Consider the following 19,570-nt stretch of genomic DNA (forward strand, 5'->3'; position numbering starts at 1 on the left):
AAATGATGCATCTTAAACTGGGTTTTACAAGTCCATACCTGTCAAATATGAGTTCACATTTTTGGTAAACAAATGTTTCTCATCGCCCATCAGTGCTTTGATTGTTGTTCTGACGGAATTCAAATCAGATATTTACTCAAAACAATCCAAGCAGCAAATCTTTTCCACCTCCATGTCGGGAATGCTGAGTGTAAATCTAAAGTTGGATGCAGCTCACTTAGCCGCGACTCGCCTGAAGAATTGTGATCTGGGAAGTCTGTCAGTTTACATTTCCCCACAGAGCAACCTGCAACATCAACAACTAAAAATGTGCATAGTAAAAATCAAGCTGTTGAAGCCTCAGTTTGAAAGTAATTCATTCCTTGTTAGTAGACTTCCACACAAAGATAGAAGGATTCAGGATGGCTTCGGATCTTTACCTCCTCCAGAGAGGTGGCTTGTCTGTGTCTTTGCTAAACAACTCAAAAACAGGATACCATAACCATGATAATCATTGAGCCATTTTGACGGTTCTTCTGAAAAATCAGTCACTTTTTGTGGAAACGGAAGCCGCAGCAGAAACTCTGTGATTTTCCTCTATTACAGTAGTCATTCAAAGAGTGATTCGTCCTGTAATGTTATTTTATTTTTGAAAGATATGGATGAAACAGGTGCTATGTCATGGATCCCTCCACTCTGATGTTTTCTTAAATATAATAACAACAACCATAATAATAATAATAATAATAACCATAATAATAATAATAATAATTATTATTATTGCGCATTCAAATCCTTCAAATCCATCTCTGGACCTGTCTGGGTGGAGTTTGCATGTTCTCCCTGTGGCTGTGTGGGTTTTCTCTGGGTACTCTGGTTTCCTCCCACAACCCAAAGAATGTGTGAATGGTGTGTGTGCCCTGCGATGGACTGGCAACCTGAGTGTATTCCTGCCTCTCGCTCAGTCGAGCGCTGGGATTAGGCTCCAGCACTCCCCACAACCCTGAACAGGACTATAATAATAATAATAATAATAATAACTGTAATAATAATACTAATTATGATGGAGCACTATTTTTATCTTAACTTTCTTCTTTTTGTCCTTGTGGCTCCATGAACTATTCTTCATATGATGACACAACGTAACTCCCTCTCACAGGTGCATTTTTTTTATTTCTCTGGAGTCATCCACCAAAGTATGCTTCTTATAATGACCTTTACCCAACAATCTAAGTGAACCAAAGAAATAATATCTTTGATACTGAATGAATAATGTTTGAATAATGAATAAAGAAGTTATCTTTATTCATTAAATAAAGGGAAAAAATTCAATAAAAACAATTCTAAGTTGACTGTTTGGTTGAAGCTGAATGGGCCCTGAATATTCTCACAACATTTTGTCTTTCAACCTTGCATTAGACGCCTCGTGCACATACTGTACAGTGCGTTATTATTCAAGGTGAGGGTGCACATATTCACTGTGTGGTGATCTCTGTCACATATCGTTCCGTTCAGATGCACTGTTTGCCTGTTAGGCCACTTCTTCTGCAAGTCTCTTTCACCTGATGAGTGATCTGAGGCCCATATGTGCATGAATAACAATGGAAAATACTGGATTGGTCTGCAAGTGACTATGGCCACAAAGACTGTACACTTACTTTTGTTCCCTCCAGCTTTGTTCCAAGATGCTCTGAAGTGTGTCTCTGTGTTTCCATCATCCAGCACCATGATAATGAACAGTTAGATGAGCGGTGATGTGACACACTGACTCAAAGAGTCGGCTTTAATGATTTGAAGCAAAGAAATTAGTCAACATTTTTAGTATCTGAAACCTTTTCCAAAAACTTGTCAACATGTTCTGTCTTGATATGATGTCCTTGTTTCTTATCTCGCCCTTCCAAATGACTTCCTATCAAAGTCTGAGTATCTTCAACTCTGCCACTTGCCAAACCCTGCTTCCTGTCTTTCTGTCGGAGCTCTTGCACCATGCGTCATGGAAGGCTTCACTTCTTTGCTATAGGGCTTCACTGTCACTCGCCTGACACACAAGAGATGAGTTGCAGATTAGAGCAAGAAAAAACATGTCGATGCCGAAGTGATCGATGAACAGCTTTGTGATGGAAAAATTATTGCTCCTGTTCAGACCAATGGAAACTTATTGGCATTGCTGAGACTTATGGAAAGTTATTGGTGATGGCTGCCTCATTGTTTTTGTTATGCCATTCCGCCTTGTGTTCGGCACTCTGAGTGCAGACTGAGCTTCTCACAGATGCTTAAGCTTGTTGCTACATTCTTGCTTCTTATCTCCAATGTTATTGTGTATCCCTTCCGTCCAGTGAATGAAGTGTATGGTCACTGAGAGTGCCTCAGTGAGTTTCAACTTCATTCTGTGAACTTGTCGTCTCACTCTCTTTGCACATTCTTCAGTAAATTTTTTTTAAAAGACTATTCTGTCTTTATTGAAATCAAGAAATTCCTCAACAGCATGCATAACAGTGTAAATTCACCATGCCCTCAAAAGACCTCACTGCACAGCCACTGATGTCTGAACTGTTGGCATCAAAAGTGACTACACCCTTAAATAAAGATGCCCAAAGTTTTGTGTGGCCATGGCATTGACTTCACCAGAGCTTCACAGGTGTGCCACTGCCACTCCACCCCTCCAAGATGACATCACTGAGCTGGTGGATGTTAGTGGCCTTGTGCTCCTTCGTATATGTCTGATGAGGCCCCGCAGATGCGAAGGTTTAGGTCGGGAGACATGCTTCCATCGCCTTCATCCTCAGCTTCTTGTTATCATGCTGGAATACCGCCCTGCGGCACAGTTTCCAGAAGAAGATGATCATGCTCTGTCACACCATACGCCGCCATACGCTTGACACCATCTGATAGATTTATCTTGGTTTCATGAGTGTCAGCATGTTGGCAAACTTCTTATAGTCTAGGCTATCGTCATATGGAGCAACCTTATTTTTCTCAGATCCTCAGAGAGCTCATTGGCATGAGGTGCCATGTTCAACTGCCAGTGACCAGCGTGAGAGAGTGTGAGAGCAATAACACAAAATCTAATCACCTGCTTCCCATTCACACCAGAGACCATGTGCTAGAAATGAGTCACATGACACTGGGAAGAGAAAATGGATAATAGTGCACAATTTGGACTTCTCACTTAGGTGTGAAAAAGCAGAGTTATTTTGATGAGACAGTAAATTTCCACTGTTATACATGCTGTTCACAGACCACTTTACAAGTGTCATTTCTTCAGTGTTGTCCCAAGATATTTTAAATAAATATGTATTATTTCATAAATGAATGAAATATTTGGTGAAATGTGAGGTGTGTGCCCCACTTTTGTGAGATATTATATGCTATGTTGCTTCCACTAACTTTAATTCATTTCTTTTCAGTCCAACTAAGAGCTCCATCAGTCCAACTTCTCATGTACTTTAACTACATATCATCAGCAAATACCACCTGCCTGCATCAGTTTGCACAAAAGCCAAAACTCATTCTTGCTCATTCATCTTTTATGCCTGCCACACTACAATAAAGATCTTAAATAAGACAAAGTAATATGGATAATAATAAACAGTGACCTAATTTTCTGAGGCCACTAAATGGAACTGTTGGTTTAGAAATGATGTGAGGTGAAACAGGTGTTCAAAGTCAAAACATTGCACAGAAGACAGTGCCCTCTAGTGGTCTCTGAAAATCAGGATACTGTTTCATGAAACATCATCAACCCATCTCCAGCATTTAAGACAAGCAGCACATACACCATGTGTATTTTGATTCATCTTGATTTTGTCAGCTAAAACATGGACGTTGAACTGCAAAATGAAAAACGATCAAAAGGTGTAAAAAGTTTTTATTACAGTTTTCACAGTCATTTTTAGTCGTCCATATATTAATCATATGTTAAAAAAAAAAATTCATTACACATATGAAATCTTCACTTAAAAGTAACAAGGATCAACAATAGTCCAAAATGATATTTACTGTATTTTCCAGAGCATGAAAATGGCAGGGTCTTTTCCAAAGTAGCGTTAGCGCAGTGCATTAGCTAATGAGCGGGAGCAGCAGACCGCCGCTGTTAACGGAGACAGATTCCAACCGGACACTGACTCAGATATCCTGCCTACCCTGGATAAATTAACTGCTCATGCTTGTCAAATGAATTCATGTTCCAACACACGCACAGAACACACACTTCAGGCAACACTGTGCGGGTTAATAAGTCGTACAAACAGCACAGAGTCGCTGCTGTCTGCGTTCAAAATGCAACCGTTTAACAAGTTCTTTCAAACAAACTAAAGCAGGTTGTTGTCCAAATCCTCAGCAGTTCCACAGTAAAGTGAGAGATTGGCGGAAGACAGAAATGCGGCTAAACAAAGCGCAGTAAAGCGTAGTCAGTTTTGTGTTTGTACTTTCAGATAAGCACTGTATTGGTGATGTAGATTTGACACTGTATCAAAAAAGGGGAGCAAATAATGACATTAATAATAATAAGAAGAAAAAATGACTGGTCTATTTTCTGATGGAACTGTTTGCTGTTTAGGCAGACTGAAGACTCACCAGGAAATCGGGAAGAAAAGAAATTAGCGTCATAATTAGACAATTCAATCAACTATCGAAGCAGTTTATTATTACAATAACTCAGGAAGGGGAAGTCTGAAGAGGCTGTTTGATTTTGAAATTAAAGAGATATTTAAAAACGTATTTAGAAAAATGCCTGATGAGAAAAACTGGCCCTCAATCCCATGACAAGTTTAATTTCAATACATCTATGTTTCTTTATTGCTGAAGATCCTGCTGTTATTGTCACTCAAACTTCCATTTATCTAAATCCTGGACACACTTTAACAGTCTGCAACACAATTCAAATGAGACGCAGTTGATTTTCATATAAAAAATACATTCTATCATTTTCAACAACTTCGGTTATATGACTGCAGTATGGTCAGTTTTGAGCGAGTGTGACAGGCTTTTGGTGAGTGTAAACTGTATGAGGTGAAGATTCGCACCCATGCCACAGAAATTCAATTCAAACAATCCCAAATATTGAGAGTTGATAAACATTCAAGTCCGGATGACACACACACACACAACTTCCATCTCAGCAAGGCAGCTTTAGAAATATATATTTAACAAAAGATCTGTCCTTTGACATCCGGCTGAAAACAATGTCAGCGTTTAATGTAAAGCTTCACCCTCAGCAGGGACACAGCACCCTTCCTTGCTCGTCACGTTAAGGTTAAGGAGTCCTACTTGATCGAATGGCAACGTTTTCTTACTCAGGCTTTGTGGCACACTGCGCCCTGGTGGCCGTAGACGGAAATGCAGCACGGTCGCCGCTACCTTGATGCATCAGGGATGAGTTTCTTAAACCAGCGGCCGACGCCAACGTCAACTCTCAGCACAAATGTGACACCCATCAGAAGAAACACAGAGCTAACCAAGAACCCAGAGGCCTCGAACATTAACCTGTGAGAGGAGGACAGACATTTTTAAAGTAAACAGAAGTATGAAAATATCGCATAACAGTTGGTTGTCTATATTGTTTGAGGGTGCCCCCTCCCACTCGCCCCATGTAGCACGAAGAAAATGAACTGATTAAATAATAATAATATAGAAAATAAACAGACATTTAATATATTTGTTTACAGTACATACATCTTATAGGCACTTACTTGGGGGCAAAGACCTTCCACACCATTAGATGTCTCCGGAGAATCGCAGCAGCACAAACTGAAGCAAAGACCTGTGAAGGTGTATTCAGAGCAATGAAACATGACATTCGGTCAAACAATCCAACTTCACCAGAAGAAAAACAACAACAAAAAAAACGAATGCTCAAAGTAGGTTTCGGCAGAACCTGAGCTCCTTGAATGAAGAGGTAGCGTGCAGAGAGTTGAAGGAGAGCGGCGCTGAAGAGCTGAGGGTTCTCCCTGAGTCTCATCTCCATCACTGCATCCTCGCCTTCGTCCCCACAGGCTCTTGCTGCTCTGCTGGGACCCCCACGCACCTCACACACCAACGGCCAGAACAAAAGCAAAGGACAGCCCACTGAAGAAAAAAGGCATGAATAAAGTTACACGCCATGTTGTTGAATATGTTTTTCCCAAAAGATATACAAGATATATAGTTATTCTACTAAAATAAATTATGAATACGGACTTCCATTCAAAGAAACAATTTTCTTAGTGATTTTTTTTAGTATCAATTCTAGTGACACAAAATATGCGTATGGGGTCTTTATACTTGAATTTATTTCAGTAAACTCATATATAAAGACACCATATACTTACTTAGTGTCACGCAAATCTAAGACAACAAAGCATACCAACACATTTTCAACATTACAGTTCTATATATTTATATTTGTTGGATTGTTTTAATACTGGTGTTTCTCTTAATGTTTAACATCATCAGGTGAGTTTTAAGAGAAAATGGCTTTTTAAAAGCTTTTTTTTTTTTTAAAGGTTTCTGTACCTGCAAACAAGATGTGCGATGCAAAGGTGTTCAGAGTGACCAGTGTAGCTGGCAGGGTAGTTCCAGAGTGTCCATCAGGAAACCCCACAAATGCAGCGCTCCACTGGATGGAGGGGAAGGTAGGGAGGTGACCCGTTGCATGAAAAAACTGTGTGGCAGCAAGTGACCACAAGACAATGGGGGTCCAGGGAACATTAAAGGCACCTAACCGCAGCAAGACAAAGCATATGCAACATTAGAACACTTTTAGACTATGAATCAATATGTCCGCAGCATGCAGGTCTCACCCGACTGTGTGCCAAGCTGTTTGGTGAGGTTTGTGGAGGACCCATGGATGTACAACAGCGCCCCCATTTGCAGCAACAGCAGGAGGAAAGCAGGAGCCATGGCCTCTGGGTGAAGCAGTAGCAGACCCACTTCCATCAGGCCACACAAAAGAAGCAAAGGCGCAGAGTAGACAGATCCTAGTCCATACGCCTCTACAGCAGGCCTCCCATCCTCCTCTCTGCTCCCACTCAACTCTCCATCATCAAGCGATTGTCTCATGCGCTGGTAGATCTGGGGGATGAGATGGTGTAGCTCCGCTTGGGGGCTGATGCCAGTGCTGGCACGGTAACTAGGTGGCGGAAGAGATAAACCCTTGGTGGATGCTGCGGTTCTTGTCTTGACAAACACAGTGAGTGGGTCCAGCCAGATGAGCAGCAGCGCCAAGCCCAGGAGACAGAAGGCAGTCCAGGGGAGGACCAGCTGGGCCAGACCTATCAGCTCAGCCAAACTCCTGAAGCTGTCCTCAGGAGTCGCCCCAACAGCCCAGTGCAAGCACAAGCACACTGACAACAATGGTAGGATCCAGCGGGCGGTGAAAACCGTCGCCCCGGATGAGTTGAGATTTCCATAATGTCGCAGGCAGTGTTTCAACAGATACGTACACAGTCCGAGGGACCCAACTGACAGAACGTAGTGAAGGTTCTTCAGCCGACTGTCCTGCATACGAGACAGCGAAGAGAGAAAGGACGACGGCTGACAGTCGCCTTGTTCCTCTCGACAGCTGTGGAAGGAAAGGGACAGAGAGACAGTGCCTATGAGAAGCGCTAGGCCGGTAAGCAAAGTGCTGCTTTCTTTTCTCATCACCGATGAAGACAGCACAGGTGAAGGAAGCAGCCCAGTGGGCTTTGACAAGTCGTGTCCGGGCGGCAGCAACAAACCGTCCCAGTTGAGTTGAAGAGGAATGTACAGGGCGAAAGAAAATATCAGAAAAGTAACAACACGTCCCTCTGCGATCACGTAGCTGTCAGAGAGCAGAGAGGCACAACGGAGGAGTAGCACGACAAAATGTGCTCCTAACAAATGACGTGGAGAGAAAAGACTGGAAAACTTTGGGGATTTTGAGCCGTTCCTCACAGCGGGAAATGTCCTGGAATGATAGGCCTGATAGAGGAAGAGAAGTTCCGAGCAGAGAGCTGCCGCAGCTAAACACCAGTGCACCTTTATGAAGCCCTGCAATAGAAGCTGCCCAGCAGCGACGCAAGCACCGACAATTGCTGCTGTCACAACAGACGGCTTCAGTCTTGGTCCTTTCTCACTCATCAAAACAAGCGATAGCTCTGACAAAATGAAACACATCCCACATGCCAGCGCCAGTATAATTAAACCGGCCATCATTTTGAGTGGGTTGAATTTGGCCCAAGTAGCCCGGCACGTGTCTCGGACCGAGGTGAGGTAGGCCTGCAGGGAAGCGGCCAGCTCGGGAGAGGAGGAACGTCCTGACTGAACAAAGGTGAGGTATTGTGATGAGAGGCCAGAAAAGTCCTCCTTCAGCTTGGTGAGGATGTCCGTTGGGATGTCTTTGGCCATGACAGAGTACGTTTCCAGGAAACGGTTCACCTGAACCAAAAAACAAAGCAGGAGGCATGCATTAAATTCAATTGAGAACGGCCTTCCAGTGACTTAAACAGTGAGGTGAGCAGCACCTGCTTTGCATTGATCCACAAGGCCTCCAGCTGACTGAGACCATCACCGGTTTGTTTTGTGTGACCATGAGACGGGAATAAAGGGAGAAGAACTTGGCCCACACTGCTATATGGGATTGGGATTCCCAGCAGAAGCGCAAGGGTTGGGACAAGGTCTGTTTGTGGAACCACATCCGGTTCACTCTACAAATGCAAAAAAAAATAAACAAACGACACTATGTCATGGATACACAAACATCAACAAAGGAATGCAACATTGGTATTTTGAGACATATGGTCAAATGTGCAAACCTGCGAGGGTGGTCCATGAAAAAGCGGGGCAGGACTGTAGAGAAAAATGGCAGCATCAGTCTCCTTCAGACTCTCACCACCATGGTCTCCTGAGTCAGTCATCCCGTGGTCCCCCATCACCACCAGCAGCGTGTCATTCTGGAGACGTTCGATCACCGACCTAGTGAGGAAAAAAAAAATGTCTTCAAACATTCAATAGCTCAACTAAAATGGTGTATCATGATTATACCCTGAAACTGCGCACACCTTACCTGATGACTCCATTCATCTGTGTGAGCTTGTCAGCCATGGCAGGGTGGTCAGGGCCAAACCTGTGACCACAGTGGTCCACACCAAGAAAGTGAGCGACGAGGACATCCCAGTCGTCACCAGACACTGTCAAAATAAACAACAGACAGATGGAGTTTTTATACATGAATAATACACTTGTGTCTTTTTTGACTATTACTAATTGATCTCAAAATTTCTTACAAAAACACATACTGGTTGTGTAAAGGTGCTGGAGGATCCCATTGTCCACAGTGTGCAGGTCCTTGACATTAAATGATGGGAAGGGCAGAGAACGGTAGAACTTTTTGGGGAATAGATTCTCCCAGGTGTCATCCCCCATAAACACCACTCGCTTGCCTGGCAAAAGAAGTAAAGCAACTTTCAATATTTAATTTGAGGATTGAGGGCCAGGGTAAGTAACAACATAAAAAGCTCTTATAAACAACATAGAAAATAAGAATGAACCCAGATGGCTATCTGCGTCAAGTATTATCACGGAGTATTACTTTGAAGATGTTAGTACCTTATAAATTCTGTCTGAAATACATGAAATGTATTCAACAACACTTGACTTGCACAAAATTTCCTTTCCACCAGGAATGTCTCAAGGTCATCCTAAATGTAAAGGTCAGACTCTAAACTCTTGTTTAACTGTACTTACAAGACAATGTGTAACTTTTTAAGATTTGACAAGGGCACATTGTGACCTTGCATGAGACAACAACTTGGTTGTTTAGTCTCTACATTGGTTGGAACTCAAAGTTAAACATGGCCAGACTGAAGAAATAATCATGAAAGTTGTCGGGAATTCATTGGACCGCTTTTAAAGGTCACAAGAAGGAAAAGCACAGGGTTCTTAAATCGGCACGACACCAAGCTTTTGTTATACTCAGGTGAGGAGTTACTTACCAACTTGCCCAAGTTGATGGATGAGATTGTCCTCCAAGATGGCACTTGACGCAAAGTTATTACCAACATCTACGAAAGTGGGCAGAGATCCAGTGGTGAAGCCTTTAATTCTTTGCATGGTGGTTGTGGGGGGGTCGGCACGAAATGGGTAGAGTCGACCATGGGACGGCCGAGTTGCTGTCGTCTCCTGAAGGACCGGTAGTTTATTCTCATACGGTCTGGGTGCCGTATTGTTTGGGTCGAACCGGGCAAAGTCTATTTTCAGGGCGTCAATAATGAGAAGTACAGCCCTGCGAAAACGGGGTTCAATGCCACAAAAGTCCCCTGGTTTCTCGCCAGGCTTCAGAACATCGCCGCAGGTGCTGGTACGGTTCACCTCGAGTCTCACCAGCAGGAACCCACCCACGAACAAGTAGATGCCCACGAAGTAGAGCGCGCACATCCAGAGGAGCAGCAACAACACCGGCAGACGTCTCATCCTACAAAACAACGGAATAGTTACGAAACACCAATATCTGAAACAGAGCCGCTCGTGCTGTTCGTCGAGATCTCGGCGATAAACTTCAAATGTTGCGGCTATAAACTAGCGTGGGACAGGAATTCTGGTTCTGTTAGCCACCACCGTCTCGCTGTTTACACTGACCTTGTAGCAGCCTGCTGCTTTCTCGGAGTGGGGGCTGGTGGTGGGCAGGTTTAGGGAAGTAACACGGCGGTGCAGGTGTCTCGTTTGAACACGCACCAACGGGACATGTAGCTCACCGTCATTGGGACTGACACGGTTGTGTCAGGTAGGAACCTAAGCTGGCGCGGAACCCGGCGGAGGTTCGCGGCGGACTATGTTTGATGTCGGACCTCGCGGATACCCGGAACTTGGGCTGTCCGGGGCTCGATTTTTATAGATTAATTGTGACACGTTTTATATATATATATGTGTGTGTGTGTGTGTGTTTATTATATGTTTAATGAAATGAACTGTTATTTATTCATTCATTTGTGGTGTTTAATTTCATTTTATATTTCTTTAATAACTCAAAAAACGTATTTACCCGCACCCTCCCCACTTTACACACATTTTAATGTGGCTTTAACTTTAGTTGTTGCTCTTAATATTTCCACATTTTTGATAATCATTGCATCATGTCTGCCTTTCATGTTTCCCAATTTAAATTTACTTGCATTGACTTCCATCATGAAACTTGTTTTAATCGCTACACTACTGCCTGTTGTGAAGCTATCTTTGATTACACCCCAAAATATTTACAATCACAAATACTTTTTTTTCATACAATGTTTTATTGTTGAAAAACAATTTCAAACAAGTGCATTAAAAAAAATTCCACACCCTCATCAAAATCGTAAGCCACAACTTTTCGGGACTTCAATTTTATTTTCAAACATTTTGTCATCTTGGAGGAAAAAAAAGAAATACCACCAATATGACAAGCATTTACTTTAACTTCTCTCGATAGCTACAGTTAGATTTAACAGGTGCAATTGGGAAACCGCAACTCTCTTTATTGCGGGTATATTACACGGTGAAAAGTCTCTGGTCCCAATAACGCAGAAGACAGGTGGAACAACCCTGCATCAATGTTCCTATCAGTAATTTTTATTTGCAAAGCCAATCAGCGCAAACAAAAGGAGGAAAATTACGTGAAAAATATAAATCCTACAAAATATTTTGTTCTTGTCCCAACTGGTATTCTCATAACATAAATTACTTCATCAGTTTCACCTTTAAACATTCATATTTATTTCAATTTCATATTTGAATTTTCCTCAATCTTTAGACGTCTCTTTGTTGTTCTCTTCACTCTTCTCTTCAACTGCAAACGGTGTTTGGTTGGATGTCGTCTTTGCCAGAGCACTATAAATGGTCATCGCCTGGGGACAGCAAAAACAAAAAATATTAGTTCAAACAATAAAAAACATCACCAAAGCGCTTGCTTCTCTTAAATACTGACTTGTGTGACCATGCCAGGGACATCGCCAGTATTTGACGGTAGGAGGACTGTGTTGGTTTGTTTGGCAAGGTTGGAGAAAGCAGCCACATACTGCTCAGCGACACTGAGAGACGCTGCAGCATTCCCGTTCTGAACAGAAACAGAAACACCCATATTAAGCACAAAAGCGTCCAATAACACCAAGCATATCCCATAATACTCAAGTAGAATTGCACCTGCTCAGTCAGTGCATCAGAGAGCATTCGGATAGCTTTTGCTTTCGCTTCAGCTTTGGCCAGAACTGCTTGTGCTTCACCTTGAGGAACCAAAGCCATTTAGATGTAAACACTGACTTCTTTATTTAATGCAGAAGACACTAAACTGCATTTAAAACTGCACCTACCTGTGGCTTTATTGATCTGCTCAGCTTTTTCACCCTCAGAGGCCAGAATCTGAGCTTGTTTACAGCCCTCAGCCACATTAATGGCTGCCTCCCTTGTTCCCTCTGACTCCAGAACAGTAGCTCTCTTCTTACGTTCAGCCTCCACCTGAAACAAAGGAATGTAATGTATATTTTCACTTTCATATCCACTGTCGTCAACTTAGGCACTTAATCCAATAAGTCAACCACTATTTAAAAACAGACAACCATCATGGGCTGCCCAGCACCGCAGCCACATATAGACCACCTTTCCTATGATGATGTGCAATGGTTACATTTAAGTCATCGGTAAAAACCCACCTGCATCTGCATTGACTCCTTCACACGAGGCGGAACATGTATATCTTTGATTTCATAACGAAGACACCGGATGCCCCAGTCATCAGACGCTTGGTTAATGGAGTGGACTATGTTTAAGTTAAGGGATTCTCTTTCCTAAAAATGAAATATAGATATTACTAAACCATTGATGAGGTGCCGATCAAGGCATTACGGCAATAGTGCCTTACCCTGAATACTTTGTCCAGTGTCAGCTTGCCAAGTTCTGAACGCATGGTGGTCTGTGCCAACTGTGTGACTGCATATTCTGGATCCTCAACACCATAACTGGCCTGTTGATGTGATTTGAAAAGAAAAAACAATTACATTTTAAAACAAGCAGGAGGACATATATAAAATAACTCACTCGAACCTCACCTTGAAAGGATCAAGGATTCTTAAATAAAGAACCCCATCGATCTGTAAAGTTACATTATCTGTAAAACAACAACAATTTTACTTCGTAGTAAATCACATTTCATCACAAAGACGAGCGCTAATTTAAAAAAAACGTATTACCAAGCGAAACAGCAGACTGCTCTGGGACGTCGATGACAATTTCTTTAAGACTTTGCACATAGCGAATCCGGTCGAGCACAGGTATAAGGAAATTTAAACCCTAGAAAAATATGAACATTGAGTTAATACCTGGACAAATAAGCCGTTCAATATACATGTTCCCAAAGAGAAACCTGTTATCTAGTGCTACAGTGATTTTTTTCCCCTTGTATTTCATTCTGCAGGGGAGAATTTAGTTTCCCTCTGTTAAATATGGCATTGCAATTGACCAATCCTGATTTAAAAGAAAAACACTTCTTTAGAGGGTACCGGCTCTAAGATCCGATGAAAGCGACCCATTCGTTCCACCACCCAGGCTTCTTGTTGTGGCACAAACAGCACCATCGTATTCATCGGCAGGCTGGAAGCCCATCGCTGTTGAGCAGGTGTCACCCACAGTCTTGGTGCCCTTCGCTGGGATTGCTGCATGAAAACAATTATGAATACTGTGTATCACCTCAGCCCATTCACACTCTAAAATAGCCCTTGAAAAAACATCTCAGAATTTTTTTTTCCTTGGAAGTATTGTCAATGCAGCTAATTCAGGAACCTTGTTTACAAAACTGAATTAATATAAGAAATACGTGAAAATGAAATACTGGATGACACGTCTGATAACAGCTTCTGCAGGTGGATGGCATTTGTAATATAATATGAACGATGTAGGTCTACAATAAAGAAATTCAATAGCTGGTTTTACTTTTAAACACGGCCTTCTGAGACTGACTTATAACGTACATCCATCGGGACCTCACGTCTTCACTGCTGATTTATTGATTTATCGCCAACAGTATGACACATGACACATGGAATTACAACTTGTAAGAGACCAGGAAACCAGTTTGTTTTAAAATACTTAACGACCCAGGAAGCATACAATGTGCTCAGATTTAACTAGCCTGCTCCGACACGTACAAATATGAACGTGCAAAGTGCTGCGCAAATGGCAGAATAATACGTGTTTATAGAGCCAAAATTCAACGTTTTACCAATCAGATATATGGAATATCAAGCTCGTAGTTGCGACAATGGAACCTAAATTGATGGACTACATTCTGCAGGGTCACTGTGCTTCTGAATTGGGCTATATTGAGGGGAAAAAAAGTACCTGCAACAGAGCGCCACCTGTCCGAAAGAGTGTTCGAAGCATCCTTCTTCAGTTCTTTAAGGTTCCAGATTCAGATTTTGACACTCAACAACCGGTCTCCATCCACCGGGACCCAGGAATCATGTGTGACCCTTGCCGACCAGGAAATAGACGTTACATCATCGGTGCGACGAAGAAAGCTGCAGGGAAACAAGTACATCATAAATGGTTCCGCCACTGCAAATAAGGACTCTTCCAAGGTTGCGCATACCGGTCCACATAAAAATACATAAGCGTTTAAGACTGCTTGAAGCCTTTATTGGTATTGCACTGTATGAAAATATGCGCGTATCGATTTGTAATGTCTACCCAACGGGTATTTACTCAGCCCCGGATTGTTACGCCTCGAGCACCATGTTGCGTTCACCTACTTTTCAAATGTTAAAGGATCATTTTGTCATAAAAAACATGTTATCAAAACATTTTCCAAATTATTGCCTGATATATACATGCAGTTACGCAGTACGTACACATGGTGGGGCTATAATTCTTTTAAAACTGTGAGAGAGAACGTCAGAACACAGAGGCTTTAAATGTTTTTTAAACGTTAGTAGTAATAGTAGTAGTAGCACTCGTGAAATTAAAAACAACAACGAAATACGCAAATACAAAATGTGGTACGTCACGAGGGAGCTGTACCACAGTTTCATAGTTCTAAATTGAATAGGATAATTTTGCAGTGATCCAATTTGAGTGTATTTTGAGTGACAACAAAACAGTCTAGTTAATAATATTCTTCTTTGATGTCCTTTGAGAGGTGACAGAGTTAGCCCAAATAACTTTAACTTAAAGCAATAGACTGTAAATTCATTCCTCTTAACAATTTCTATTAACCTCTGCAGACAGTGAAAGGAAAAACCATGACCAAGCCTTCACAAGAGGAGGACAGTCACAGGTTCAGTTGGCAATCCTTTCTTTTTTTATTCATTAATTGACTACTTTATTTTATTTTATCTATTAATTGGAAGATCATAAGTCCCGAAATCACTTGTTTTGGATTCAACTAATATTTAACCAGTGACAGCTTCAGTGCTATGACTTGAATCTGAACTGAATGGCATATTATGAAGCAATATTATGTATGGCATGGACTTTTTTTTCTTAGTTGTAACGCCCCCGCCCCGTTCTTCGTTCTCATTGGCTACATCATCCCTGGGTGACAGGTGGCTGGCCCCGCCCTCCGTGCCCTCAGGTTGTCGGACCTGTGTGATGAGGGTTTTAATAATGGCGTGTCCGACGAAGGGAACCGCTGCTCTCCACTTAAATGTGGCATCAGGAAACCACCTTTAGTCCCAGAAGAAGCTTTCATCTTTGTTCACGGGAAAATACGTACTTCTTGAGACTTCATAATGCCCCTCTATTTCTCTCCACGCTCCTTCCAAAGTGTGTGAAAACTACTGGATTGTTGCTGGATACGCCGTGCCATGTCTTTACTGTGTGTCAGAGGTAGGTTTGATTCGATTTTCATCGTAAACATTAAAATGTAGACTTGCATGAGGACAAATCTGTTTTTGTATTCTTTAATCTGATAATCTCGATGAAAGCTCGCGGAACGGGTTTTCTCTCTACAGCCCCCTCAGGAAAACACCAGCTTGGTCGGGTGTGATTGATATTTCTATTATCGTGCCTCGGTCAAATCAAAACAAAACTAGCGTTTCTTATGAATCATAGAACCTTGAATCGTTAGGTTGAATAATTCTGCAGGGTTACTCGCGAAATAGGTCGTTTTAAGTCCACCATCTGGTCAAGTCTGGCAAGACCTATTGACCTATGACGTATTTTGAGTTTGTCATTTCACCCAAAAAGGCCAACTAGTCATCATCGTCGTCCATGTCATTTATCGTATTAGTACATAATAGATAGGAGATTCAAATCCAAACACGAAGGATAAATGAAAAATAAACTACTTGTTATTATTATTGATATTAACAATAAAAGGTTTTGCAACTGAACTTTTGAATGTAGTCCTTTTGTTGTAATGTTTCCTTCCTTTCTGGATGGTGCCTGTAAATAATCTTGACTTCAAACTTTGTACTTATACGTCATAATTGTCACTTACCTTCCGCCATTTATTTATTTTTTCTACGGAAAAGTGCATGCATTCTCAATTGTGCTTCATTCTTTACTGTGCTTAATGACCTTTAAGTCAAGATTAAATTAAGTCAAGGGAACTAAGGTTAAAAACCATACCTATAGGATTTTATTTTGCTTCAGATTGATGGACATTGGTGAGTATGAAAGGACATCTGGCATGAGATATGTGCCAAAGGAAATCTGGGGTTTAACAACAAGTGAGAGGAAAGGCACAACTGGGAGCTATTATAAGAGTGAATTTTACTATGACACATAACAATCTCCGTTTAAGAAACAAGGCATGTGTGGTTTTGGTATTAAACCAGAGGAAACCATCACAACCACGGGAAGAAGCTCATACCTAAATAAGATTTGGACACGTCTCTCAGTTGTCCTTGGAGATTGTGTCGCGTAAGTCCCAGGGTTTCCACACAGAGAATCGGAAAAATGAATAAATTAATAAAATATAAAAACGCGGAACGGAAGGCCACCAATCAAGAAGGAATAGAGAAACAAGAAAGCAGGGGGGTATATTTTGACATTAACTGAATTGGTGAAAATGAAAAAGCCAGTTTTTAATCATGAGAAGTGACTCTCTCTCCAATCTGCAGCCGTCCTCACTTTGTCAGTCTCTTCAGTTGTCTGGCTGCAATGTGCAAGACCAGACTTAAGTCATTGTGAGTTTTTTTTTTTTTTTTTATATTTTTCCATTAAAAACACGCCATGATCATGTACACCTTCGTGAGGTGTTTTCCGTTTTATTACGTTTCCACTTTAAAACGTGTAAAAGATATGATCGCGTGAGATTTTTCTGAATGGTCTCATTTAAACTGTGATCGTTTACATGTAGCAGCAACCCGTAAGTATTCGTACAAGAGGAACATTAATAGTCCCTGTTGTTGTTGTTACAGTTCTTTGAAGTTGAATGTGTACAAGTTTTTGTGCTTGAAAGAAAAATGTATCTAAAGGGATGACGGGATCGTTGCCCTTTATATATGTGTACAGTGTGAATAAATATTTCATCGAATTATATAACTGCTTCCAGAATTGAGCAGCACTTCTGAAAACTGGCTGTTGTGTGGTCCTAAAACGGGGCCTTTGATGAATCAGCTGATGCTGCATTCATTAATTGACAGCCTGGCAAATAAAAGCATGGAGCCAGAGATAACAGATGAGACACTTTCTTGTGGTCAGGTTTGTGCGATTAGTTGATTTTGTGAGTCATCCCCTGGTAATACAGCTTGACAATGTATCAAGTATATTGTTCGCTATGACCTGTTATCTCCATGCCGTCATCATTATATAACATATTAGAGGTTGCTTTTTTTTGTTTGAAATGGACATCTGAGGGGGCTTCCTGCTGGCAATTATGTAGGGCTCAAAGGACGTGGCTCACATGGACATGATCATGATGGTGAATGATGAGCTGATGCCAGCCAGATTTCGGGAAAATATTCAGGATTTTTTTTTTCATTGATATGGCATATAAAGTGGCATTGACCCACCACACACAACATGGCTGAACATGCATTTAGCACTGGGTGAGAATCACAAAGGCTACTTCCTGAATCTGTACAGCATCTAAAAATGCAGTCTGTAAGTCTGTTATTTGGCTAGAAAGTCCATTTATTATCCCTCTAAATCAGATGTGTCAAACACAATTTGAGGGAGGCGGGTGAAACACGTCATGGGCAAAGCAGGATAATCATTTATTGAATTTTCACAAACTGGAGTCAGGAAATATAAATGTGATTCTTGAAATGCATTATTGGGGAAAGACTCAGATGCTGAATAGTTAGTATTATGAAATTACGCATATTTCAACATTTGATGGAATAAATTGCAAACATACAATTACTTGTCTTTTCATTTAGCCAGCTGAAAGTATAAATAATTTGGGAAATGAAAAGGGCAAGCATTTGCAGTGGGTACCAGAATTTGCAGAAAATTTGCATGTTTCTCCAAATACTTTTCTTAAAATTTGCATTAGGCAAATATTAGTGTCTCAGCTGCGAATGTGTCTTCATTGTTGCCTTGTTGATCTGGGCTCAAAACCATTTTGAGGTATTACATTGCAGCAATAAATAGAGATATGTCCATCAATTTCCTGCCACTGACATGGGTCGTGGGGGCAACAGTCATAGGAGGGAAACCAAGTGATTCTTTTCTTGGGCCATTCCCACCACCTCCTCTGGATGGGTTCCCAGGCATTCTACAATCCCACCAACATGTCCTGGGTGTCTGTCCCTTTGCCCCCTCCACACAATTTCAGAAGGCATCCACTACCTCTCTAAGCGGAGGAGCATCTGTTATACTTTGAGCCTCTCCCAAATGTCCATGCTCCCGAGCCAGTCCCTTAGGCTGTCATTGCTGCCCCTGTCCCTCCACTCCCTTTTCCCATTACGGATGTACTAGACCCAGAGAGACTTGAAGCAAAGACCCCCTTCCAACCTCGAGTGGGCTATCCATCTTTTTCCGACTGAGAACGATTGACTCAAACTCGGAGGTGCTGATCCACATCCCAGCATTTCACGCTCATCTGTAAACTAGGGGTCACCGTTTGACTATGCTAATTGGACCACAACAGCTACAAAAAGTGACATGTACTAAGGTCAGCAAACTTGAGACCCTCAGCTATTTGGCTGCGCCTTGAAATTCTGTCCGTAAAAGTTATGATGACAACTCGGCAGTGGTGGTGCAGTCCTCCTCCCACTGGGAAAGAATTCAACTTACTGCCGGCGATGTGAACCAAACTCTGACAGTACAGAGATTGAATGGATCCCTTAACTTTTCTTAGAACATGACCAATTCCATGTGGTGATCCTGAGGACCTTTTTGCTCCATTCCTTATTGTCTTACCTCACCCTCTTTTTTGGTAGATGCAGCGTTCTTGAAATTCTCTCATATGAAAATGCATATTTTTCTTTTTTCAATGCATTGTTTTGGAACTCATTTGGTATGTTGGAGTAGTGGAATTATGGGGGAAAGAGTCGCAGAGATGGAGAGTGCTTAGCGATTGCAGGGTAATCCGCTGGCCATCTGTCTCTCTCTCTCCCTGCCTCTGTCTATCTCCAGCTCTGTCAGTCTCTCATGGTGTCTTACTCTCTCTCCCCCTCACATTAACTCTACTTGGTCAATTTCACAGCCAAGGGTAGAGTGGAGGTGCATATCAGTGCAC

General features: G+C 41.8%; 3 protein-coding genes across 21 annotated transcripts in view; 1 reads left to right on the forward strand and 2 right to left on the reverse strand.

The window, feature by feature from the left end:
- Positions 1-3,842: 3,842 nt before the first annotated feature.
- On the reverse strand, positions 3,843-10,707 carry pigo (phosphatidylinositol glycan anchor biosynthesis, class O). The gene is made up of 11 exons (XM_053874440.1): positions 10,555-10,707; positions 9,912-10,390; positions 9,216-9,359; positions 8,984-9,107; positions 8,733-8,892; positions 8,442-8,624; positions 6,759-8,355; positions 6,472-6,675; positions 5,855-6,045; positions 5,670-5,740; positions 3,843-5,463 (listed from the first exon to the last, which is right to left on the reverse strand). The coding sequence occupies exons 2-11, from the start codon at positions 10,387-10,389 to the stop codon at positions 5,334-5,336; spliced, it is 3,282 nt and encodes a 1,093-aa protein (XP_053730415.1). The 5' UTR covers position 10,390; positions 10,555-10,707; the 3' UTR covers positions 3,843-5,333.
- Positions 10,708-11,221: 514 nt separating this feature from the next.
- Positions 11,222-14,441, reverse strand: stoml2 (stomatin (EPB72)-like 2). The gene is made up of 10 exons (XM_053843639.1): positions 14,281-14,441; positions 13,443-13,595; positions 13,134-13,233; positions 12,993-13,051; positions 12,806-12,907; positions 12,597-12,731; positions 12,258-12,402; positions 12,091-12,170; positions 11,876-12,004; positions 11,222-11,795 (listed from the first exon to the last, which is right to left on the reverse strand). The coding sequence occupies exons 1-10, from the start codon at positions 14,320-14,322 to the stop codon at positions 11,691-11,693; spliced, it is 1,050 nt and encodes a 349-aa protein (XP_053699614.1). The 5' UTR covers positions 14,323-14,441; the 3' UTR covers positions 11,222-11,690.
- Positions 14,442-15,499: 1,058 nt separating this feature from the next.
- LOC128770004 (protein unc-13 homolog B-like) overlaps positions 15,500-19,570 on the forward strand; it is a 45,027-nt gene continuing 40,956 nt past the window's right edge. For all 19 annotated transcript variants that reach the window (XM_053884242.1, XM_053884757.1, XM_053884485.1 and 16 more), the window contains exon 1: positions 15,500-15,765. In XM_053884242.1, the coding sequence (XP_053740217.1) occupies positions 15,744-15,765 (22 nt within the window). In that variant the 5' untranslated portion in view covers positions 15,500-15,743. The remainder of the gene's footprint in view (positions 15,766-19,570) is intronic.

This window comes from Synchiropus splendidus, chromosome 1, assembly GCF_027744825.2.
Source record: "Synchiropus splendidus isolate RoL2022-P1 chromosome 1, RoL_Sspl_1.0, whole genome shotgun sequence".
NCBI lineage: Eukaryota > Metazoa > Chordata > Actinopteri > Syngnathiformes > Callionymidae > Synchiropus > Synchiropus splendidus.